Genomic DNA, 20,924 nt, shown 5'->3' on the forward strand with positions numbered 1-20,924 from the left:
CTTTATGAGCTTAGATCCTCAACTATAGATAACCAGGCCTGTCTTGTAAGGTGCCTAACACAGTGATTATTAAGAGTTAATACTAAGCTAAGAGCTTAATAAATGAGATATATAATTATAATAACTGTTAAAAAGTAATTCAGTTCTTTTATTCCAATGATTATTTTTCCTGATGATTCCCAAGTACATTTCCATGATATCAAGAGATACCATGAAATTGTTCAAAAACATTGTAAACACAGTTAAATTTATTTTATTTTATTTTTTTAAAAACATTTATTGGAATATAGTTGCCTTACAATATTGTGTTAGTTTCTACTGTACAGCAAAGTGACTCAGCTATACGTATACATATATCCCCTGTTTTTTTGACTTCCTTCTCGTTTAGGTTATCACAGAGCATTGAGTAGAGTTCCCTGAGCTATACAGTAGGTTCTCATTAGTTATCTATTTTATACATAGTATCATTAGTGTATATATGATACTATATACAATAGTGTATATATGTCAATCCCAATCTCCCCATTCATCCCATCTCCCCTTTCCCCCTTGGTATCCATATGTTTGTTCTCTGTGTCTGTGTCTCTGTTTCTGCTTTGTAAATAAGATCGTCTATACCAACTTTTTCAGATTCCATATATATGCGTTAATATACGATGTTTTTTTTCTCTTTATGACTTACTTCACTTCATTTATTTTTTTTAATCTATGTACTGGGCTGATTAATTACAAAATGAGAAACAAGAGTGCACAGAGATATAATTGTAACCGAAACATTAATATTTGTGTGTCTTATATAATCCAGTAGTCACTATGTTTTTCAATTATATAAATGATAGTATAATTTTAACCCTTTACTTTTATGGTTGAGGAGTAATTTTAAATTATATTCATTTTTTTCTTGGAGGGAATCCAAAGAAGCTGTAGGCCCTGTTCATATGAAGTACTAGATTGGACAGATTGGGGGAATTTGCTTTTCATTTTTTATCTTCTTGAACTGCTTGCATTTCCTATATGTAAAACTTTAGAAAATGTCAATGAAGTAATATATGGAGTGGGATTAAGAACGATTTTTTGGTTTGCTTTCAACTTTATATTTCTGCATTAAACTAATGAAATTGAAAAGCTGCAAATTATTTGAAAGTCCTAGAAGTAAGGTTCAAATAGTTTGATCTCCAATTCTCTTCTTTTCATACTTTAAAAATAAAGTAACTCAGAAAAGAAATTAAGGGGAAATAAATGACATTAATGAACAGAAACATAGTTTTAGTTTATTCCTCTCACATTCTTAAGGATCAAACCACTAAATACAATAGTAAAATAAAAGGCAATTTAAAAATACACAAATATATTATGCTGTGTCAGGGTCACTTGCATCTTACCATATCACTCTGAGAACATCACTACTATATGAACAGCTGGATGTGCTTTATTGGGAAAATGATTTTTCTCTTTGTGTCAGTATTTCTGCACTAGTGCTTTGGCTCAATAATGAATACATGAGACCTTTTGTTGGAAAATAAAATTTAAAAAAATGAAAATAAAAATATATAAATCAGATAGTCTCTTATATCTTATTGTCCTTTATTGTTTTTCAAACGTATAGCAAAAGTCACCATCAGAGTCATTCATTGGTCGAGAGAAGAGGTCGAATTCCCAGTCATACATTGGACGACCCATCCAGCTCGACAAGATCTTGCTGTCCAAAGTTAAAGTGCCGCACACTTTCGTCATCCACTCCTACACCCGGCCCACTGTGTGCCAGTACTGCAAGAAGCTTCTCAAGGGGCTCTTCAGGCAGGGCCTGCAGTGCAAAGGTAAGGACGATCTTGCCACCAAGTATTTGTCAACCGCCGAAGTTTGAGCCTCACCTATTTGAAATGACTATTTTTCCCACACCTTCTCTTTCTGATGCATCCTTGGTTTTGATTTGTTTTCTTTTAAAATGATTGTGATTAGATTGCAGATTCAACTGTCATAAACGTTGTGCACCAAAAGTACCCAACAACTGCCTTGGCGAAGTGACCATTAACGGAGGTAGGTAAAAGGTCAGCTGTCACATCTATGCTTCTTTTCCCTCTTAAGGCATGTGTCAGTTAGGACTTAGCGGGATTTTTTTACTTTTAATTTCTTCCATTCAGATACTCGTGACCCAAACCAAAGTAAATTACGGCCTCTGTCCTACTTTACTGTAAAAAAGCACCCATCATTGCGTTGTGATAAAGACCAGAGATTTTCTTGATTTTTACATGGTGAACCAGCTAGTACTGAAAACTTGGATATCCAGGATTTCTTCCCCAGCTCTCTTATTTTTCTACACCTATTCTAGTTCATTCAGAAGCGTAGAAATTGTTGGAATGCCTCCCAGTTATAGCTATCAGTCTCATCCTCCATCCTTTTCATTCCCAGCATTGAGACAGAAGTTAACTTTTCTTCCCTGTCTGTCAAGGAAGGGAAGAATCACAGAAATTGACCTACCAGGAAATAGTTACAACTTTCTTCCTCCACCTGCTTACTATTCTCATTATGTATGTGCTTGTTAACCCGCATCTTTAATAATAATAAAAGGAACTTTAATTTAGACAATTAAAAACTACATATCCTTTTCTATATTGGGGAATATTCCTTTGGGAAAACTTTAATTGTATAAATTAAGATTGAAGGAATTCTAAGAAAAACGCTATGTCCTAAAGGAACAGCTCTCATTTTCTTCCCTGGTAGAATTCCTGATGGATTCTGACCAAAATATTTGACTTAGTGTCCCAGGCTGACTTTTTCCATAGATAGTAGACTGTGTTATATTTTCAGTCTGTTATCAGTTTGCTGATTCCTCTGGGAAGAAAACTGGTGATAAAAGACTGGAGAAACAGGTTGAGTATTTCTGTTGCTAAAATCCTGAAGAACAAGTGATTATGTATGTTCTCCAACTTTCTTCTCCAGAAGAAGAAGAGAAAGCTCTCTAGGAAAACATTCCCATAGTCGTTTCTGGCTTCAAGATGCATGACTTAGCTGCCAAACTCAAAAGCTTGGCAATCTTCCCGCTTTCTGTGGCATATGGTATTGATTTTGTTCAGGCCCAGGAAATGTCAATGTGTACTTGATAACTAGAACCAAAGGGAAACAGTGTAGTTTATGTTATGTTGATTAATTTGAAATTGCATTTTTCCATACAGTCAGAAAAATCTGGAAAAATGTGCATTTTCCAAGCTTGGCAGGCTAGGGTCTCTGATCAATCTGTTTTCTAACTTTAAAGTAAGTACTTTGCCTTAGTAAGTAATTATAATTTACTACATTACCATCAACTATATAATGACAGGATTCAGTATTACTTCGAATATCAAATATCTTAGGCTTATGTGACCATATATTAGAATCCATGATTTTAAAAGTTACTGGAATATCAAGAATCAGTGACCTTGAGTGTTCTTGCATGTCAAAGTTTCCCACATCCTCCCATGTATTTCTTTTTCCCACCAGGGCTGTACTACTGAAATAAGATTCGTATCCTCTTCACTGGTGCCTGGTATCACTTTGCTTCCTAGCACTTTGTTTCTGTCTCACCCTTGGCTTCCTTCCAAGGCTTCCCATGACTTTTCATGCTTTTAGGCTTAGGGGCACAAAAACGAGCATCTGCTCGTAAAATTATATATTCATCCTCTCATTCATTCAGGTGACTATGAACTAAAATTTAAAAGGAAAGTGAAAGAAAAGAAAAATTCTTCACATAACTATATTTTTAGGGCTTCCAGTTGATTTGCTTTAAGATTGCCTAACTTTCTCTTAAGTCCTGGCTCCAGGATTCCAGGCTTATCTTCATGGGCACAAAACAATTTTTTAGATTTGCTTAGCCCTGGGGCAGAGTCTGATGTAGTCATGGAAGAAGGGAGCGATGACAATGACAGTGAAAGAAACAGTGGGCTCATGGATGACATGGAAGAGGCAATGGTCCAAGATGCTGAGATGGTCATGGCAGAGTGCCAGAACGACAGTGGGGAGATGCAGGATCCAGACCCAGACCACGAGGACTCCAACAGAACCATCAGGTGAGGGCTGCAACCCCAGCTTTGGCCAAACAGGGGAACCCCAAGTGGTATGTACTTTTTAAAGCTCTTTGATATTTTTATCTGTTATAAACTTCAAGTGTGCATTCACAGGCATACCTCGTCCTATTGCTTTATTGCACTTCAAAGGTATTCCGTTTTTTTTACAAATTGAAGGTTTGTGGCAACCTAGGGTAGTGCACATCTATCAGTGCCATTTTTTCCACAGCGTGTGCTCACTTTGTGTCTCTGTGTCATATTTTGGTAATTTTTACAAGATTTCAAACTTTTTCCTTATTATTATATTAGTTAGGGTAATCTGTGTTTAGCAGTCTTTGAGGTTACTATTGTAATTGTTTTGGGACACCACAAACCATGGCCAGTATAATACAGTATACTTAATCGATAAATGGTGTGTGTGTTCTGACTGCCCCACCAACCAGCCGTTCTCCAGTCTCTCTCCACTTCCTCTGGCCTCTCTATTCCCTGAGATACAGCAATATTGAAATTAGGCCAGTTAATAAACCCTACAATGGCCTCTCAGTGTTCAAGTGAAAGGAAGAGTCACACGTCTCTCACTTTAAATAAAAAGCTGGCAATAAGTAAGATTAGTGAGGAAAGCATGTTGAAAGCTGAGATGGGCCAAAAGCTAGGCCTCTTGAGCTAAACAGTCAGCCAAGTTGTCATGCAAAGTAAAAGTTCTTCATAGAATTAAAAGTGCTACTTCAGCAAACACGTGAAAAATAAGAAAGCAAAACAACATTATTGCTGAAGGAAAAAGTTTCGGTGGTCTTGATAGAAGGTCAAACCAGCCACAACATTCCCTTAAAGCAAAGCCTAATCTAGACCAAGATCCTAATTCTTTTCAAGTCTGTGAAAGCTGAGAAAGGTGAGGAAGCTGCAGGAGAAAAGTTTGAAGCTAGTAGAGATTGATTTACACGGCGTTTAAGGAAATAAGCCATCTCCATAGCATAAAAGTACAAGGGGGGGAAGCATGAAGTGCTGATATAGAAGCTTCAGCAAGTTACCAAAATATCTAGCTAAGACAATAAATGAGGGTGGCTACACTAAACATCACACTTGCAATGTAGATGAAACAGCCTTATATTGGAAGACAGTGCCATCTCGGACTTTCACAGCTAGAGAGAAGACGATGCCTGGCTTCGAAGCTTCAAAGGACAGGCTGACTCTGCAGCTGGTAACCTTTAAGTTGAAACCAATGCTCATTTACCATTCTGAAAATCTTAGGGCCCTTAAGAATTATGCCAAATCCACTCTACTTATGCTCTGTAGATGGAACAACAAAGCCTGGATGACAGCATATCTGTTTACAACAGAGTTTACTGAATATTTTAAGTCTGCTGTTGAGACTTATTGCTCAGAAAAAAATATTCCTTTCAAAATGCTACTGCTCACTGACAATGCACCTGGTCACCCAAGAGCTCTGACAGAGATGGACAGTGAAATTCACGTTGCTTTCATGCCTGCTAACACAACATCCATTTTTGCAGCCCATGGATCAAGGGGCAATTTCAACTTTCACGTCTTATTATTTAAGAGATACATTTTGTAAGGTTATCATTGCCATAGATAGATGGCTGTTCTTCTGATGGATCTGGGCAAAGTCAACTGAAAACCTTCTGGAAAGGATTCACCATTCAGATGCCATTAAGAACATTCATGATTAATGGGAAGAGGTGAAAATATCAACATTTACAGGAGTTTGGAAGAAGTTGTTTCCAAACCTCATGGATGACTTTGAGTGGTTCAAGACTGCGATGGAGAAAGTAACTGCTGATGTGGTGGAAATAGCATGAGAACTAAAATTAGAAGTGGAGTCTGAAGATGTGACTGCAATGTCATGATAAAACTTTAAGGGTTGAGCAGAGGAAGTGGTTTCCTGAGATGGAATCTACTCCTGGCGAAGATTCTGTGAAGTTTGTTGAAATGACAACAAAGGATTTAGGATATTACATACATTTAGTTGATAAAGCAATAGCAGGGTTTGAGAGTATTGACTTCAATTTTGAAAGAAGTTCTGTGGGTAAAATGCTATAAAACAGCATTGCGTGCTACAGGGAAATCATTCGTGAAAGGAAGAGTCAATCAATGCTGCAGACTTTATTGTTGTCCTATTTTAAGATATTGCCACAGTCATACCAGCCTTCAGCCAACACCATCCACATCAGTCCACAGCCATCAACAACAAGGCAAGACTCTCCACCAGCAAAAAAATTATATCTCCCCTGAAGGCTGAGGTGATGGTTAGCATTTTTTAAAGCAATAAACTAATTTTTAATTAAGCTAGATACATTGTTTTTTTTAAGCATAATGCTATTACACACTTAGTAGACCACAGTATAGTATAAACATAACATATATACACTGGGAAACCAAAAAAATTTCATGTGACTCGCTTTATTGCCATATTTGCTTTATCTCCGTGATCTGGAACCAAACCTGCAATATCTCCGAGGTATGTCTATAATTTGTTTATAAATGAGCTGTGTACTATGGAGGAGACTCCTAACTTTGGAATTAGGAGGTCGGGATTCCCTTGGAGAAATGTAGTTTGCATCCTTTCCTGGTATTGCCTCATTCTTTGACCCATTTTCTTTTCCATGTAAGGGTTACACGTATGTGCAAATGACAAATTTACTACTAAGTTAATATTCATTCAAAGCTCATTGTGTAAGGGTAAGCCGGGACAAAGTGAGAGAGTGGCATGGACATATATACACTACCAAATGTAAAATAGATAGCTAGTGGGAAGCAGCCGCATAGCACAGGGAGATCAGCTCGGTGCTTTGTGACCACCTAGAGGGGTGGGACAGGGAGGGTGGGAGGGAGACGCAAGAGGGAAGAGATACGGGAACATATGTATATGTATAACTGATTCACTTTGTTATAAAGCAGAAACTAACACACCATTGTAAAGCAATTATACTCCAATAAAGACGTTAAAAAAAAAAAGCTCATTGTGTGCACATACAGAGATCAGGGATCAACCTCAGCGGACACCATCTATTTTTTTTTTTTTTTTAACATCTTTATTGGGGTATAATTGCTTTACAATGGTGTGTTAGTTTCTGCTTTGTAACAAAGTGAATCAGTTATACATATACATATGTTCCCATATCTCTTCCCTCTTGCGTCTCCCTCCCTCCCACCCTGACACCATCTATTTTTATAGCTGGTCCCTATTACGGATATCACATACGTCTGGACCTTACTGTTCTTGATTTTATTTCAGAAGTGTGTGGAGTTTCATATTTGTCATCTAATTATCTGTACTTTTTGATTTGTAGATGATCCCCATTTTTTATATTAGTGGTCAGCACACTATGGCCCGAATCAGGCTGCTGTCTGTTTTGTAATAAAGTTTTATTGGAACATAGCCAGGCCCGTTCATAGCTATGGCTGTGTCTGCTTTTGCACCACAATGACAAAGTTAAGTATTCTGCAAAGCCTGAAATATGTATTACCTGGCTCTTTACAAAAATAGTTTCCAGACCTCTGATTTATGTTATAAAGTGTATTCAAACTTTTGTGTCCATTTTACAAATACCATATTCATTGACTGACTGAAATTGTTCATGAGAGGAGAGCAATAAAATAATTGGATTTTATTCCATTCAATAGCATGAAAAATATTTTTTAAATACTGGAAAATATTAGTCTTATGACCCCACCGTCTTTCAAAGGTGTACATTTCTTTAGTATCAAAAGATTGGTGTGGGCAGTGGGCCTGTGGTTGGGGGCAGTGAAGGAGAGAGGAAGACACAGAGACAGAAAAGACAGAGAAAGAAAGACATGAAGGATGGGCATAATTCCATGAGCAATAGTTGTTTAAAAGACAGTTTCAACAGCAGATGCTAATTTTTGTGAAATTATCCAGAGAGAGACTGAAATTCACAGTAACTGATATTATCTCTAAACGATTAATATTATGGCTGTAATATGTAGCAAGCAAGCGTTCACGTGTGATTCTGAATACTGTGGCCTCAATACACTAAAACTGTAATCTACCCAATGTTCACCCCAAAACTGAGCACCATGCACTTCAACCTGAAAACCGAGGAGCTTATTATCCTCCCTCGGGATTGTTAAGGTGTACATATCAAGCGCCTATCACCCTTCAGAGTAATCCAGATTCTGAACTAGGGTACTCTGGCAGTACTGTTCACTAAAAATGGAATATGAAATTTTTTTTGACTTTCACTTTGAAATAGCTGAAATAAGGTTTTATGCAGGAAAAAAAGATCGGTATCTAAAAACATTTCTTCCCTAAAATATTTTGACTTTTCAAGTCCATCAACAAGCAACAATATCCCACTCATGAGAGTAGTGCAGTCTGTCAAACACACGAAGAGGAAAAGCAGCACGGTGATGAAAGAAGGATGGATGGTCCACTACACCAGCAAGGACACACTGGTAAGATCCACAGCAAGAAGTTTTCTCTTGCCCTGCAAGCTTTAATTAGAGGAGGTGCTGATGCCCTGTCAACACTGTGGGATGTCTGGGTTACCAGGAGCAGACCTCAGTGCAGGCAGGGCACCGGATTGGGGGAGCACGTTCACAGTCACTGAGTGTCCCAAGTAGTTGAGCTAACAACGGAGTTAGAAAAAAGTGTAGACAGCAATCTCAGGGAAACACTCATTTCCCTCCATTACTTGAGATGATTTCCAAACAACTTGAATGTCTTGCCTGTCATTTTACAGGCTTGCTTTCAGAGCACTCCTCTGTGATTCAGGTTTTTTTTTTTGAAACACTGCATTTTAGGGAGAGAAGAAACGATGATAACTATTATATACTTCTTAAATCCTTAGGTGTTCACTTAAAAACTGACCTATTCAGAAATACAGGAATCCTATATTTTATTAGATAAAAGACAACACATTTTAATTTTTTCATATAGTCTGAGTAGTTCATTACTTCTTATTTTCCTAATAGTTGATGAATGAGTTTGTGTGTAAGAGAGAAAAAAATTTGATGTATGTTTCAGTTAAGCTAATTGACATTTAGTGCTAAGCTTCTTTCTCAGCTATTGGTAGTGTTTTCCTCATCACCCCCTAGCTATAGGATTCCTATCATTTTTTTTAGATAAATGGACATCTGTAACCTAATCACTCTAGCTATAATCTCGACCTTCCCTTCTGGAGGGAGATTTACATGACTTACTGTAGGACTCAACTGAATACTATCCAGTCCTTCCTAGACATGGTAAAATATTTGAAGCATATTTAGTGTATTTGACTGGTCTAAGATAGGTGTGGAAGAGACCAAGAATAGTATTAGGGCATTTTGGCCTAAAAAGAAGAAACACATACACACATACAGACACACAAGGACCTGATCACCAAATCATAGAAGTTTAGATCTGCAGTGAGCTTAAGAGAGAATCGAGTTATTGATGCACTCTCCTGGTATTGTTAAGTTGATGCCATGGAGTCAACCTTGCCATCCTACAGAACATTCTTTAGTTCTGCTGTAACAGTCAGAGCTCTTCCATCTCTAATGGAAGCCAGAATACCTGGCTGGATCAGCATGGCATGCCTTATGTTCTAAAATAATAAGAATATATAAATATTGTATCTCCTGTTAAGCCTTTTTATTTTATTACAGCTACAAATCCACTTTTAGCTCTTCAAGCCATCAAATAAATTTTAAAATGGAGTTTTCTATTTACTATACATTCAGTAAGTGCCAGGCACCGCTTGGGTGCTAACACATCATCTCCTTTATTATTCATAACTCTCGGATGTAGACACAGAAACTCACCACACATTTGCTGAGTAGTCATCTTCTAGAGTCTTGAAATTGAGTGTCAGTCTTCCTGGTCCAAAGCCCATGCACTTTCCACCATCGAGTCTGATGTCCCCAGTGGGAAAATGTTTTGATTTTTATCTATCTTGGATATTTTTTAAGTTTTTAAAAGATACTAAATCCAACTTCTGTTTCAGCGGAAACGGCACTATTGGAGATTGGATAGCAAATGTATTACCCTCTTTCAAAATGACACAGGAAGCAGGTACTACAAGGTAAGGGTGGCTCTTTCCTTGACTGAAGTTTCACACCCCCTCTTTCTTTCTCATGGGAATGTAGAGTATCAGAAATACAAAATACATCCAACAGACATGACTCTTTTGGAGCTTGCTCCAAGGGATATTTTTTCTTCTCTGTAGTTTACACATTTGGGGGGAATCAGGTTGTGACCCCATGTTAGTTATCTGTGAATTTCAAATATCCCTGTGGAATACTTCTGGCCCCATGTGATGGTGGGGCAGGAGCGGGAGGGGGAGAGAAGAAGCTTAACTGACTATTTTAGCAGAGATGTGTGATTTAACTAGAAAATTCAAGGTCACAGAAGATTAGCGAAAAGTAAATTCCTGAAATCTGTTCTATCCAACTTTGTTTGTTTTGTTTTGCATTTGTAGCCTTGCCGTACGTCACTGGGGGTTAAGAAACATTTTATGATTTCTCCATGTATTGTCAATATTCACAAGGAACACTTTCCTCTAGAAAAAGATTTGTCAGCTATTTTCATTCTGTCTCTCTACATGAAATAATACAGGTGTCATATAACGTTATCACCCAGTAAAACACGGTTCCAAAAGAAGTTCATACTGAAGACAGTATATACTTGCTCCTTCAAGATTAATGCAGGCTCAGGCAAAGTTGGTGTCGTTCTCCATGGCCCCTTTACACAGATCTAACAGAAAAAGGAGACGTCATTAACTTTTCAATTAAAAATTTGTTTTAAAAGTTATTATTTCTTAGTCACTCTGTACCTAAGTTATTATTTCTTAGTCACTCTGTACCTCCTGGAAGACAGTGTGGTGATTAATTTTTTTAGTATCTATATTGTCTTAAAAGCAACTACTTTTTAGAGTCTGAGGGCGGCCGAAATGGCTGGCTTGTTTTAAGATGAGGCTTCTGCTACTTCTCCTGGTGGCGGCGTCAGCAGTGGTCCAGAGCTGTGCCTTGGCCAACCTGGGAGGCGTGCCTGGCAAGAGATTAAAGATGCAGTACACCACGGGGCCGCTGCTCAAGTTCGAGATTTGTGTTTCCTGAGGTTATAGGTGGGTGTTTTAGGAGTACACGCGGATTGTTAGCTAGCGGTACCCAGGCATTCTCATTGAAGGAGAGAATTACCTCCCTCAACCAATATATAGACACATAGCATCTTTCCTGTCGGTCTTCAAGCTAGCCTAGTAATTAGGCTTAATAATTGTTGGCAAGGATCCTTTTGCCTTGTTTGGCATGCAGGCTCCTAGCATCTGGCAGTGAGGCCAAGAAAATAAGGTCTCTGCATGCATGATGGTCTTCTTCTTGAGCAACAGGATTGAGAACCAGTGTATGTTAACAGGTGCATTTGAGATAACTTTGAATGATGTACCTGTGTGGTCTAAGCTGGAATCTGGTCACCTTCCATCCATGCAACAGCTTGTTCAAATTCTTGACAATGAAATGAAGTTCAATGTGCATATGGATTCAATCCCACACCATCGATCATAGCCCCACCTATCAGCACTGAATACTCTTTTACATTAAGGGATTTTTGCAAGAGCAGCATGAGTGACATTGTGAAGGCCTGTACTAAAGACAGCAAGCCGTTAGTACAGACCAGATGCTTTCTTGGCAGGCTCGTTGTACCTCTTGGAAAACCTCAACACAAGGCAGTTTTTCAGTGCTGGCACATTTTGGGATTCTGCACATTCGTGGAGTGCAATAATACTGTATAGTTTTTTTTTTTTTTCTTCCCCAAGTCCACTCGGTTAATAGTTTTTTTAAAAAATGCAGACATTACTACTTGTACTTCTTTTTCTCTCGGTCATATTTGAAAAAGTAGAAAACTGAGTTGCAATTTGATTTTTTTTTTCAAAGATGTCTGTTAAGTCTTGTGATTTTATATGAATTTTCCTTTTTTATAGGTTAAAATTGATCTTTTCAGGACTAGAGCTGAAGTTCCCAAATACTTTATAAGAGTTTATCAGACATCTCTAATTTGCTCGTGTCCAATTTATATAGTTTTCAAAATACTGCAGATTGTGAACAGCACATTATATAAGATTATGGGGGGAAATCCTATATCCAGAGTACTGTACAAATTTGTGTATGTGTGTGTGCGCGTGTGGGATTACCAGAGAGCTACTAAAAGACCAACCACTTTTTAAATCCTGTTAATGTAGTTCAAGTGTCCTGCCTTGACTGTCAATTTAATGAGTTGATTAGCTGGGCTTTTATACTTAACTCAATAAAAAACTAAGCAGATGTAAGTTCAAAACAAAACAAAACAAACAAAAAGCAACTACTCTTAAAACCACTGTCTGTGGTTTTTCTCATTAAAACTATTCATGTGGCTATATTATTATATTAACATCGATCAAATCAAATTGTATGATTCATTTTCAGTGCCTTAAAGAATAGTTGAAATTTAAAAACAGCTGCACATACCCAAAGGCATTTCAAAAGGGTCGTGATTTTACCTCACCGTTATAAAAATTATCATTTACATTCCAAGTCTTAGATCTTGATGCAGATTCAAAATTATTATTCTTATTCATACTTATTCTTACCACATGAACATAGTAAAAAAGTCACTTGCATTTTTCTGTAGAAAGGAGATGATAACTTTTCCCCTACTAAAGATATTTTTGTATTTTTCTTAGTAATATTCTGTGTCTTACTAAACCATTTGATGGCTGATTGTAATGCCATTTCTCACATGTCCCTGGCATGAATTTTATTTGAAAGTTTACATAGTTTTGATAAACTGCGTTTAACACACTCTTTCTTCCACAGGAAATTCCTTTATCAGAAATTTTATCTCTGGAACCAGTAAAACCATCAGCTTTAATCCCTAACGGGGCCAATCCTCACTGTTTTGAGATCACTACAGCAAATGTTGTGTATTATGTGGGAGAAAATGTGGTCAATCCCTCCAGCCCACCACCAAGTAGCAGTGTCGTCACCAGTGGCATTGGTGCAGACGTGGCCAGGATGTGGGAGATGGCGATCCGGCATGCCCTCATGCCCGTTATTCCCAAGGGTTCCTCCGTGGGTTCAGGAACCAATGTGCACAGTGAGTCTGCTAGTTTTCTGACTATCTTTAGAACAGGTGAAGAGAGACTCTTTGGGGATGATTTATTTTATTGGCGAACATAGGGTCTCCAAATAAAAGCTGCTGCTACACATACTAAGGTATGTCATTCATTAAATGATCCTATTTTATTTTTCATTTTACATTAAAATTCTGAACAAATGCATGTCAACCCAATATATTAGGCAATAGCAGAAACTTAGAGCTGTTGGTCATAAAAGAAGAACTAATCTAGTCAGCTTGAGCTTGACCTGGAATGCCGGTCTTGCCATTTGCAAATGTGAGTTAACATATGTCCTCAAAACCACCTAATATGCTATTCCGGGCAGGACGCTTAGTGTGCAGAGTACCTGGAAGCTCTTGATCATTTTATCCCAGGAAGAAACCTCTGTTCATTGTAGAATGAGATAAATTTTACCAAAATGCAAACAGGATCAAGTATTGAGGATGAATTTCTAAAAGATATTTTAGAGGAGTATCTATTTAAAATGCAACTTAAAATCTTATAATGGCTATTAATAATGAAGCCTATGGCAAAAAGCCCTCTGTTTTCACATCACAGTGTGTTATCTAATGATCTATCACAACTTTTTAATTGATCTCTACAACCAATATACATATTAATAGAATATATATGCCTAGTTGGGTGCTAAGCATTTTATGTGAGGTCTCTATTTTAATGCCTAAAATAACCCCAATAGTTGGATGTTAATGGTTAGCCTGTTTTGCAGGTGAGGGAATCAGGCCCTAGAGACATTAAGTTGTCTCAGCTTGTACCAGAGTTACGACATGGCACACCAGTATTTGAACCCAAGTCTTTACGACTCCTAACTCTAAACTGACAAAATATTATTATTTTTCAAAGCCAAGTACAGAGTAAATCTGTAACTGTAAAAGGAAAGAAACATTCTAATAGACATTTTTGTAGAAAAGTCTAATCATTATGGTTTTAAAACAGCCCTGCAGCTTGATTAATAAGCATGTATTTACTTGTTTTGCTATTATCTCTCTTACTTATTTTGTGTATTTTTGAACATGTATTTCCAGGAGATATTTCTCTGAGTATTTCGGTATCAAATTCCCAGATTCAAGAAAATGTGGTGAGTGTGTACCTACTAATATAAAACTTGCTACTGTGATCCTTTATTTGAAAATAAGAGCATCATAAAGTACATTTTTATTGATCTGAAATTTTAATTTTTTAGTGTTTTCTAGAAAATAAAATAGGGTCCTTTTGGATGTTTTTCTTCTATAAAATTTTAGAAACATTACATTGTATCAATTCTCTTAGTGATTTTCTATCATCTGTTCTGCAGGGTGGAAAGTTAAATACCTACTTTTCATCTCAGATAAACAGTTATCATGCAGTGCCTGATTTCTCACGTGTTTGCGCATCTTGGTACTGGAATTTTAAATGGTTGATACTATGTAATACCAGATAAAATGAAATAAATTATTTGAGTTGCATGAATAGCTTAAACATGTCCTATTCTCATTCCTTGATTGCTACCCAGAAGTGCTGTCGTATGACAAGGAGCTGCATATACTCTTACAATCACTTGTACTTAACAAGGAGACCTCAGAAAGCTGCATAAATCAGATTTTATGCATCCACATTCTAGCACCCTAGTTAGCTGTGCCACATAACTCCATCCTTTCAGCTCAGTTTTTGAAAATTGTAGATCATACATATTATGAAATAATTTACACTCTGTCATATGTTTGCTTCTTTTGGTTATACTTTGTCACTGGAGCAAGCAGCCCAAAAGTAATAAGGCCTTTCCTACCTCATCCTGTGACTCGATCTTTCCCTCTATTTTGACTGCTATACCTGTCACCAAAAGGAAAAAGTTTGTAGCCTTACACTGATCTGAGTCTATTTTTTAAAGAATAAACTCCATGAAACTCGATTCATCACTAGCATAGCTTTGCAACCTTTGCTACATTGGCATAAAGTAAACTGAAAACCAAATATGATTGAGAGAATTAGGGAAACTTTGTAATGAAAATTAGACATATTCTTGTTCTGTCAATCATGAGCTAGATTTCTAAAGACCTGAAGGTTCCTGTTGTTCTTGCTTAGCCAGAGAAGACTTTGGGAAATACTGATCTACCTATAAGCCTCTTGGGAAATTCTAGATTCCACCCTGTTTGGCTGAAAATTCTGGGTGGCCATTGAGCTATCAGAGAAAGATGGAGTAGTAGTTTGGACTCAGAATACTGGAGTAGTATTAATTCATTTTCTTGTCTTCAGACAACCTTGAACTCTGAACCATGGATACTCTGAAGGGATCACAGGATAGAACTTGTAGTTGTTTTCTGGGGGAAGGACAAAGGGAAAGGATAGCAATGTATGGAATATGCAGAGGGTAGGATGTGATGTAAAAGGACTTTTATTTTTGTTTTTTTAAAAATTTATTTATTTTTGGCTGCGTTTGGTCTTCGTTGCTGCACGTGGGCTTTTCTCTAGTTGTGGCAAGCGGGAGCTCCTCTTTGTTGCAGCGCGCGGGCTTCTCATTGCAGTGGCTTCTCTTGTCGCGGAGCACAGGCTCTAGGCACGCGGGCTTCAGTAGTTGTGACACACAGGCTCAGTAGTTGTGGCTCGCGGGCTCTAAAGTGCAGGCTCAGTAGTTGTGGCGCACAGGCTTAGTTGCTCCGCGGCATGTGGGATCTTCCCGGACCAGGGCTCGAACCCATGTCCCCTGCATTGGCAGGCGGATCCTTAACCAGTGCACCACCAAGGAAGTCCAGGACTTTTATTTTTGAAAGGACAAAGAGTACAAGAGTGGAGGATAGGCAGAAAATTCCATAGGATGTCATAGGAATACTGAAAGTGAAAAAGTGTTACATTGTGCTTTCATGAGTGTGGTCATCAAAATCACAGACTAAGCGTAGTCATCTAAAACAGAATGCTTTACTTAGCAATTATTATTTCAAAGAGGAAAGAGTAGACATTTGGAGACTTGTTAACCTCCAGAAGTGGTAAAAGTAGAAGAGTGTGGTTACCTCACAGATGAGAATTTCATTGTGGATGGTCATCTTTTTGTGGTGTCTCTGGCTCACTCACAGGGATTCAGCCCCCTCTTCCTTCAGTTTAAATTCATGTGGATGTGGATGATTGATAAAGAGGCAGCCACAGCATTTTAGCCATAAAGAATGAAATGGTTGGAATCAGGACTCACACAGACATATGCTTGGGAACCATGATTATTTAATGTGAGATTTCTAAATAACGATTGAAATAAGCAAATCACTTTTTGAATACTGACATTATGTATGTAAATGACATAGAGTTTTAAGTCTTTTTTCTTTCTAATGAAACCTATATAATTGAACATTGGAAAATTTCTGCTGCTTAAGATTAGGATAGTTGTCCAACATTACAGTATTACATTAAATTGAAGACTGGGTTTTTAATATAGTTATATTGTAGATTTCATCTAGCATTTAAATTTTAATTGTTTATGTTTAAAATATTTATCAGTGTTAATGATATATTTAATAAAATTATAGAGTTTATTAGGACTAATCTTTTGTTCCACTTCATGTTTGTTTTCCTCTGGACTTGCACCTATAGGACATCAGCACAGTTTATCAGATTTTTCCTGATGAGGTACTGGGTTCTGGGCAGTTTGGAATTGTTTATGGAGGTAGGTTAATTCACTAAGTATTTTTATTAATTTAAAGTTTTAGCATTTTTGTTTAGAAAAGTAGTATCTCCAAGAAAAATATAAAGGACCTATATGTAGATACGTTTTTATGTATGTCTCTCTGTGTTTGACCTCTTTAGAAATTTCTCTTGAGGTAGTCACTAAATGGAAATTTGGTACCTTTCTGTTTTGAAAGAGAAATTTTTCTACTACTAAATATCAACAAACTTTTGCTTAAATATTGACAAACTCTATACACTATACTGGTTAAATATTGGTTTATTTAGACAAAATATTGAGAAACAAGGCAGCTGTAATCATAAAGATTCCTTTTCCTCTTAGCATATTTGATCAGAATGCTATAGAAGTCCATTCAAAAATTCTTTAATTCTAACATCTTTAATAATATTATGTATTTTGGTAAGGTTTGCATTTTTTACATTTTTGAAGTAAAATACTGAATTTTTACCTTTTTCTTATTGTCAAGCTATTTGGTGAATTTAGTTAAAACTTCTGCTGTTTTTGATTCTAGCCAGTTCAATGACATTTTTCAAGTCTTTAAGAAAGATTTAATATCAATGTTTCACCTGCCCTATAAAATGACATCGTAACTTTCATTTCCTTAATATAATCAGTAACAGATTATCTTTTTTTGGTGAAGTTAGGGTGCTCTGAAATAATCACAATGTCTCATTCAATATTATTTATCATAGTATAATATTGTGCTTTTTATTTAAAAGCTAATTAAATTCTACTCTAAAAGTAATTTTGATTCTTACAAAATGCACAGATTTTTTTTTGATAGAAAATCTATCAAGTCAGCAACCATTGTGCTTTTTGTTAAGGCATAACTATATAATAGAGGAGACCAAGTACTACATAGAAAATTCTTCTGCAGTGTAATAATTGCATGCAAAGAAATCATGGTATATAAAGAATAGTAAATATACATAACTGCGTATAGTGTGGAGGTGAAACAGGGATAAGAAATGAGGTTAGAGAAACCAGCAGGTACCAGGTAATTTGTAACATCCAACAGTGAAGGAGCAGGCATAGGAAAAGGCCTCCGTAAGCTGTGACAAAGTGAGAGAGTGGCATGGACATATATACACTACCAAACGTAAAATAGATAGCTAGTGGGAAGCAGCCACATAGCACAGGGAGATCAACTCAGTGGTTTGTGACCACCTAGAGGGGTGGGATAGGGAGGGTGGGAGGGAGGGAGATGCAAGAGGGAAGAGATATGGGAACATATGTATATGTATAACTGATTCACTTTGTTATACAGCAGAAACTAACACACCATTGTAGAGTAATTATACTCCAATAAAGATGTTAAAAAAAAAATGTTACGGCTGGACACATATGGGATGAGGCAGATAAGAAAAGTTACAGAAGAGAGGTCAGTTGCCATAGTGACAGAAGCATAGAGACAAAAGAAGCTACAACCTTGAAGACAGTAGATGCAATAAAAGTCTGCATTGGAATAGAGATTGCAGCGAGTCAAAGAGTTAAAAAGTGATGTGAAGAAAGTAGAGAACATGAAAGCAAGACAATAGTTTTGTCAGTTGGGAAGGGAAGTATTCTGGAAGGAGTTGGAAGGAATAGTGAAAGTGGGATGTAGGGGAAAGGAACGCTAGATTTACACCAAATGTAGAAATAATGGAATTTCAAGTTAGTTTGTATGTGACCAAAAAAATGAATAATTAGGTTCATTTTCAAATTCAATTAGCATTCCTATATTCTATGCCTTCTATAATCTAGTAGTGTAGGAGTTAAAAGCTTGAGGGTACCCTGTGATTCCCTAGAAAACTTGTGAGAATTAAATGGGATGTGATATACGTAAAGGGACTGTCAGGTGATGACAATGATGATGATGATGATAATTCGTATTTTTGAGTGTGTATAGTTATCTGGGCACTCTGTGTACTGTACGTATCTTATTACACCTAATTCTCACAACAACCCTACCATTGAAGATGAGGAGCTCAGAAAGCTTAAGTGATTTGCTCAAGATCATGAAGCTAATAAGGGACAGAGCCAAGACTTTCATTTGTTCCATTATAACATACATTCGTTTTTTAGGACTTTAAAATTATACTTTTTTGTGTGTGTGTGTGGTACGCGGGCCTCACCATTGTGGCCTCACCCATTGCGGAGCACAGGCTCCGGACGCGCAGGCTCAGCGGCCGTGGCTCACGGGCCCAGCTGCTCCGCGGCATGTGGGACCTTCCCGGACCGGGGCACAAACCCGTGTCCCCTGCATCGGCAGGCAGGCTCTCAACCACTGCGCCACCAGGGAAGCCCTAAGATTATACTTTCTTAAGGAGAGGACTTTTGCCCGTGGTATGAATATTTTCTATATCAAGTAGCTCAGTATCCTGTTTCTAAAACATATATTTTACAAGAAAATATCAGGCTGTTCATGCAAATAGCTTTTAATGTCCTAATTCTTTTGTGTTCTAAATTGTAGCTAATTTTATAGTGCATATTTGATGTAGAAAATGAAGCTAAGAAGTGAAATCTTTATGGATATAAGTCGGTGCTCATCAGAAATGTTAATTTATTCAGTAAAGCATTTTTATAATTCCAAACGGTTTTTATAAATTCTGGTATTCTTTAATAGAGATGATATATAATAAGATTATGCTAATATTTCTCTTTTTTATTTTAAAGGAAAACATCGTAAAACAGGAAGAGATGTAGCTATTAAGATCATTGACAAGTTAAGATTTCCAACGAAACAAGAAAGCCAACTTCGTAATGAGGTTGCAATTCTTCAGGTACTTTTTTGTTTTTTATGTAGGGGCTATAAAATGTCCCCTCAACTTCTGCAAAACAAAGAAAAGTTATCCAAATATCTGTGGCATAGATATTTAGGAACATTTTTAAATAACTGAAAAGGCAGGTCAAGCATCAAACTACAGCCTGTGTAGTATCTTTCCTGAGTCTAGGCAGCGTTTTTTTATTTTTCTTATGTACTTACTTCTAGGTTTTAATGTATTATTAATTCTCATTAAATGGGTAATGTTTCAGCATTTGCTCATAGTGGGCACGCTGAGACCATTTTGTTTTACATTATCAATGAACTTGCCTTCATAAACATTCCTCCTTTATGCTGTGATAATTATATGAATTGAGTACGTAGCTGTCAGCATATCAGGTAAAAGAGTAATACATGTCCGAGAATACATGATCTTGGTCTTATTAATGTCCTCTTTGTGTCTCACTGTAAGCCTTTTATTTAATATTGAGACTGTTCCTTAACTCTTCTCATTTTTAAAGCCAGTCCCTTTTTAAAGCTAGAATTTGTTAATGAAAGGTATTATGTGATATATATAATTTCTATAACTATTAAAACTTTTTCTGCAGATCAAAAGGAAATGGAGCAGTTGTTTGCTAAATGTGGTCAACTTAGCTATCTAGTCTAGACAATTTAGACCATTGAAAGTGCTCATTTTTATATAACTTCCATAATTCTCTACTTGTCATCCAAGCTGATCATAATTTCTAATTTTTAGTTTTATTGAATAATTTTCATTTCAACGTTGCTAGCAAAGCAAAACAGATTACATTTCTTCATTTATTGTTTCATGTAACTGCTATTTATTGAGTTTATACAATAAAATGTTGAAAAAGATATGATTTCTGCCCTAAAGGAGCTCATGTGTACAGACAACTGAAAATAATTGCTGCTGTACATAAAAAATGACATAAACTTTTCTGGGACTCATATTTTCTAAAGATGGTGTTCTTGTGCCTTTGGACAACTAATGTAACACAGAGAACTACCACAGTGTTCTCTGCTTTCTTGGAAGAAGATAACTACAGATCTTAAGCTGACAATTCATAGATTCATAGCTTAGTCCTTGCTAATCAGATTCTTTTTTTTTTAATTATTCTTAATTTGGCCGCATTGAGCTGCAAATGACACCTTTCCACACTTGGACCCTGCTGTCCTGGTCTCCACCCTCACATAGTGTCCTGAAGGCAGACTCCTTTGCAGCTTGCCACAGTTGGCATAAGGATAAGACATTTATCCTTCCTTTCAGGACGTAAGAGGAGTTTCCCGGTTAACATGGATGGTTATATCTTTCTACATTTTATTGCAGCTGCAGAGGAAGGTCTAAT

The 20,924-nt window shown here is 36.9% G+C and overlaps 1 protein-coding gene and 1 pseudogene across 3 annotated transcripts in view; both read left to right on the plus strand.

The window, feature by feature from the left end:
• The window catches only part of PRKD1 (protein kinase D1), a 334,673-nt gene that overhangs the window by 275,138 nt on the left and 38,611 nt on the right, over positions 1 to 20,924 (plus strand). For all 3 annotated transcript variants that reach the window (XM_073800594.1, XM_033851225.2, XM_033851226.2), the window contains 9 exons: positions 1,607 to 1,817; positions 1,960 to 2,037; positions 3,839 to 4,043; positions 8,351 to 8,474; positions 10,004 to 10,081; positions 12,846 to 13,125; positions 14,191 to 14,243; positions 16,721 to 16,793; positions 19,470 to 19,576. In XM_073800594.1, coding sequence (XP_073656695.1) covers positions 1,607 to 1,817; positions 1,960 to 2,037; positions 3,839 to 4,043; positions 8,351 to 8,474; positions 10,004 to 10,081; positions 12,846 to 13,125; positions 14,191 to 14,243; positions 16,721 to 16,793; positions 19,470 to 19,576 — 1,209 coding nt within the window. The remainder of the gene's footprint in view (positions 1 to 1,606; positions 1,818 to 1,959; positions 2,038 to 3,838; positions 4,044 to 8,350; positions 8,475 to 10,003; positions 10,082 to 12,845; positions 13,126 to 14,190; positions 14,244 to 16,720; positions 16,794 to 19,469; positions 19,577 to 20,924) is intronic.
• On the plus strand, positions 10,953 to 11,889 carry LOC101329825 (thioredoxin reductase-like selenoprotein T; annotated as a pseudogene).

This window comes from Tursiops truncatus, chromosome 2, assembly GCF_011762595.2.
Source record: "Tursiops truncatus isolate mTurTru1 chromosome 2, mTurTru1.mat.Y, whole genome shotgun sequence".
In the NCBI taxonomy this organism is placed as follows: Eukaryota; Metazoa; Chordata; class Mammalia; order Artiodactyla; family Delphinidae; genus Tursiops; species Tursiops truncatus.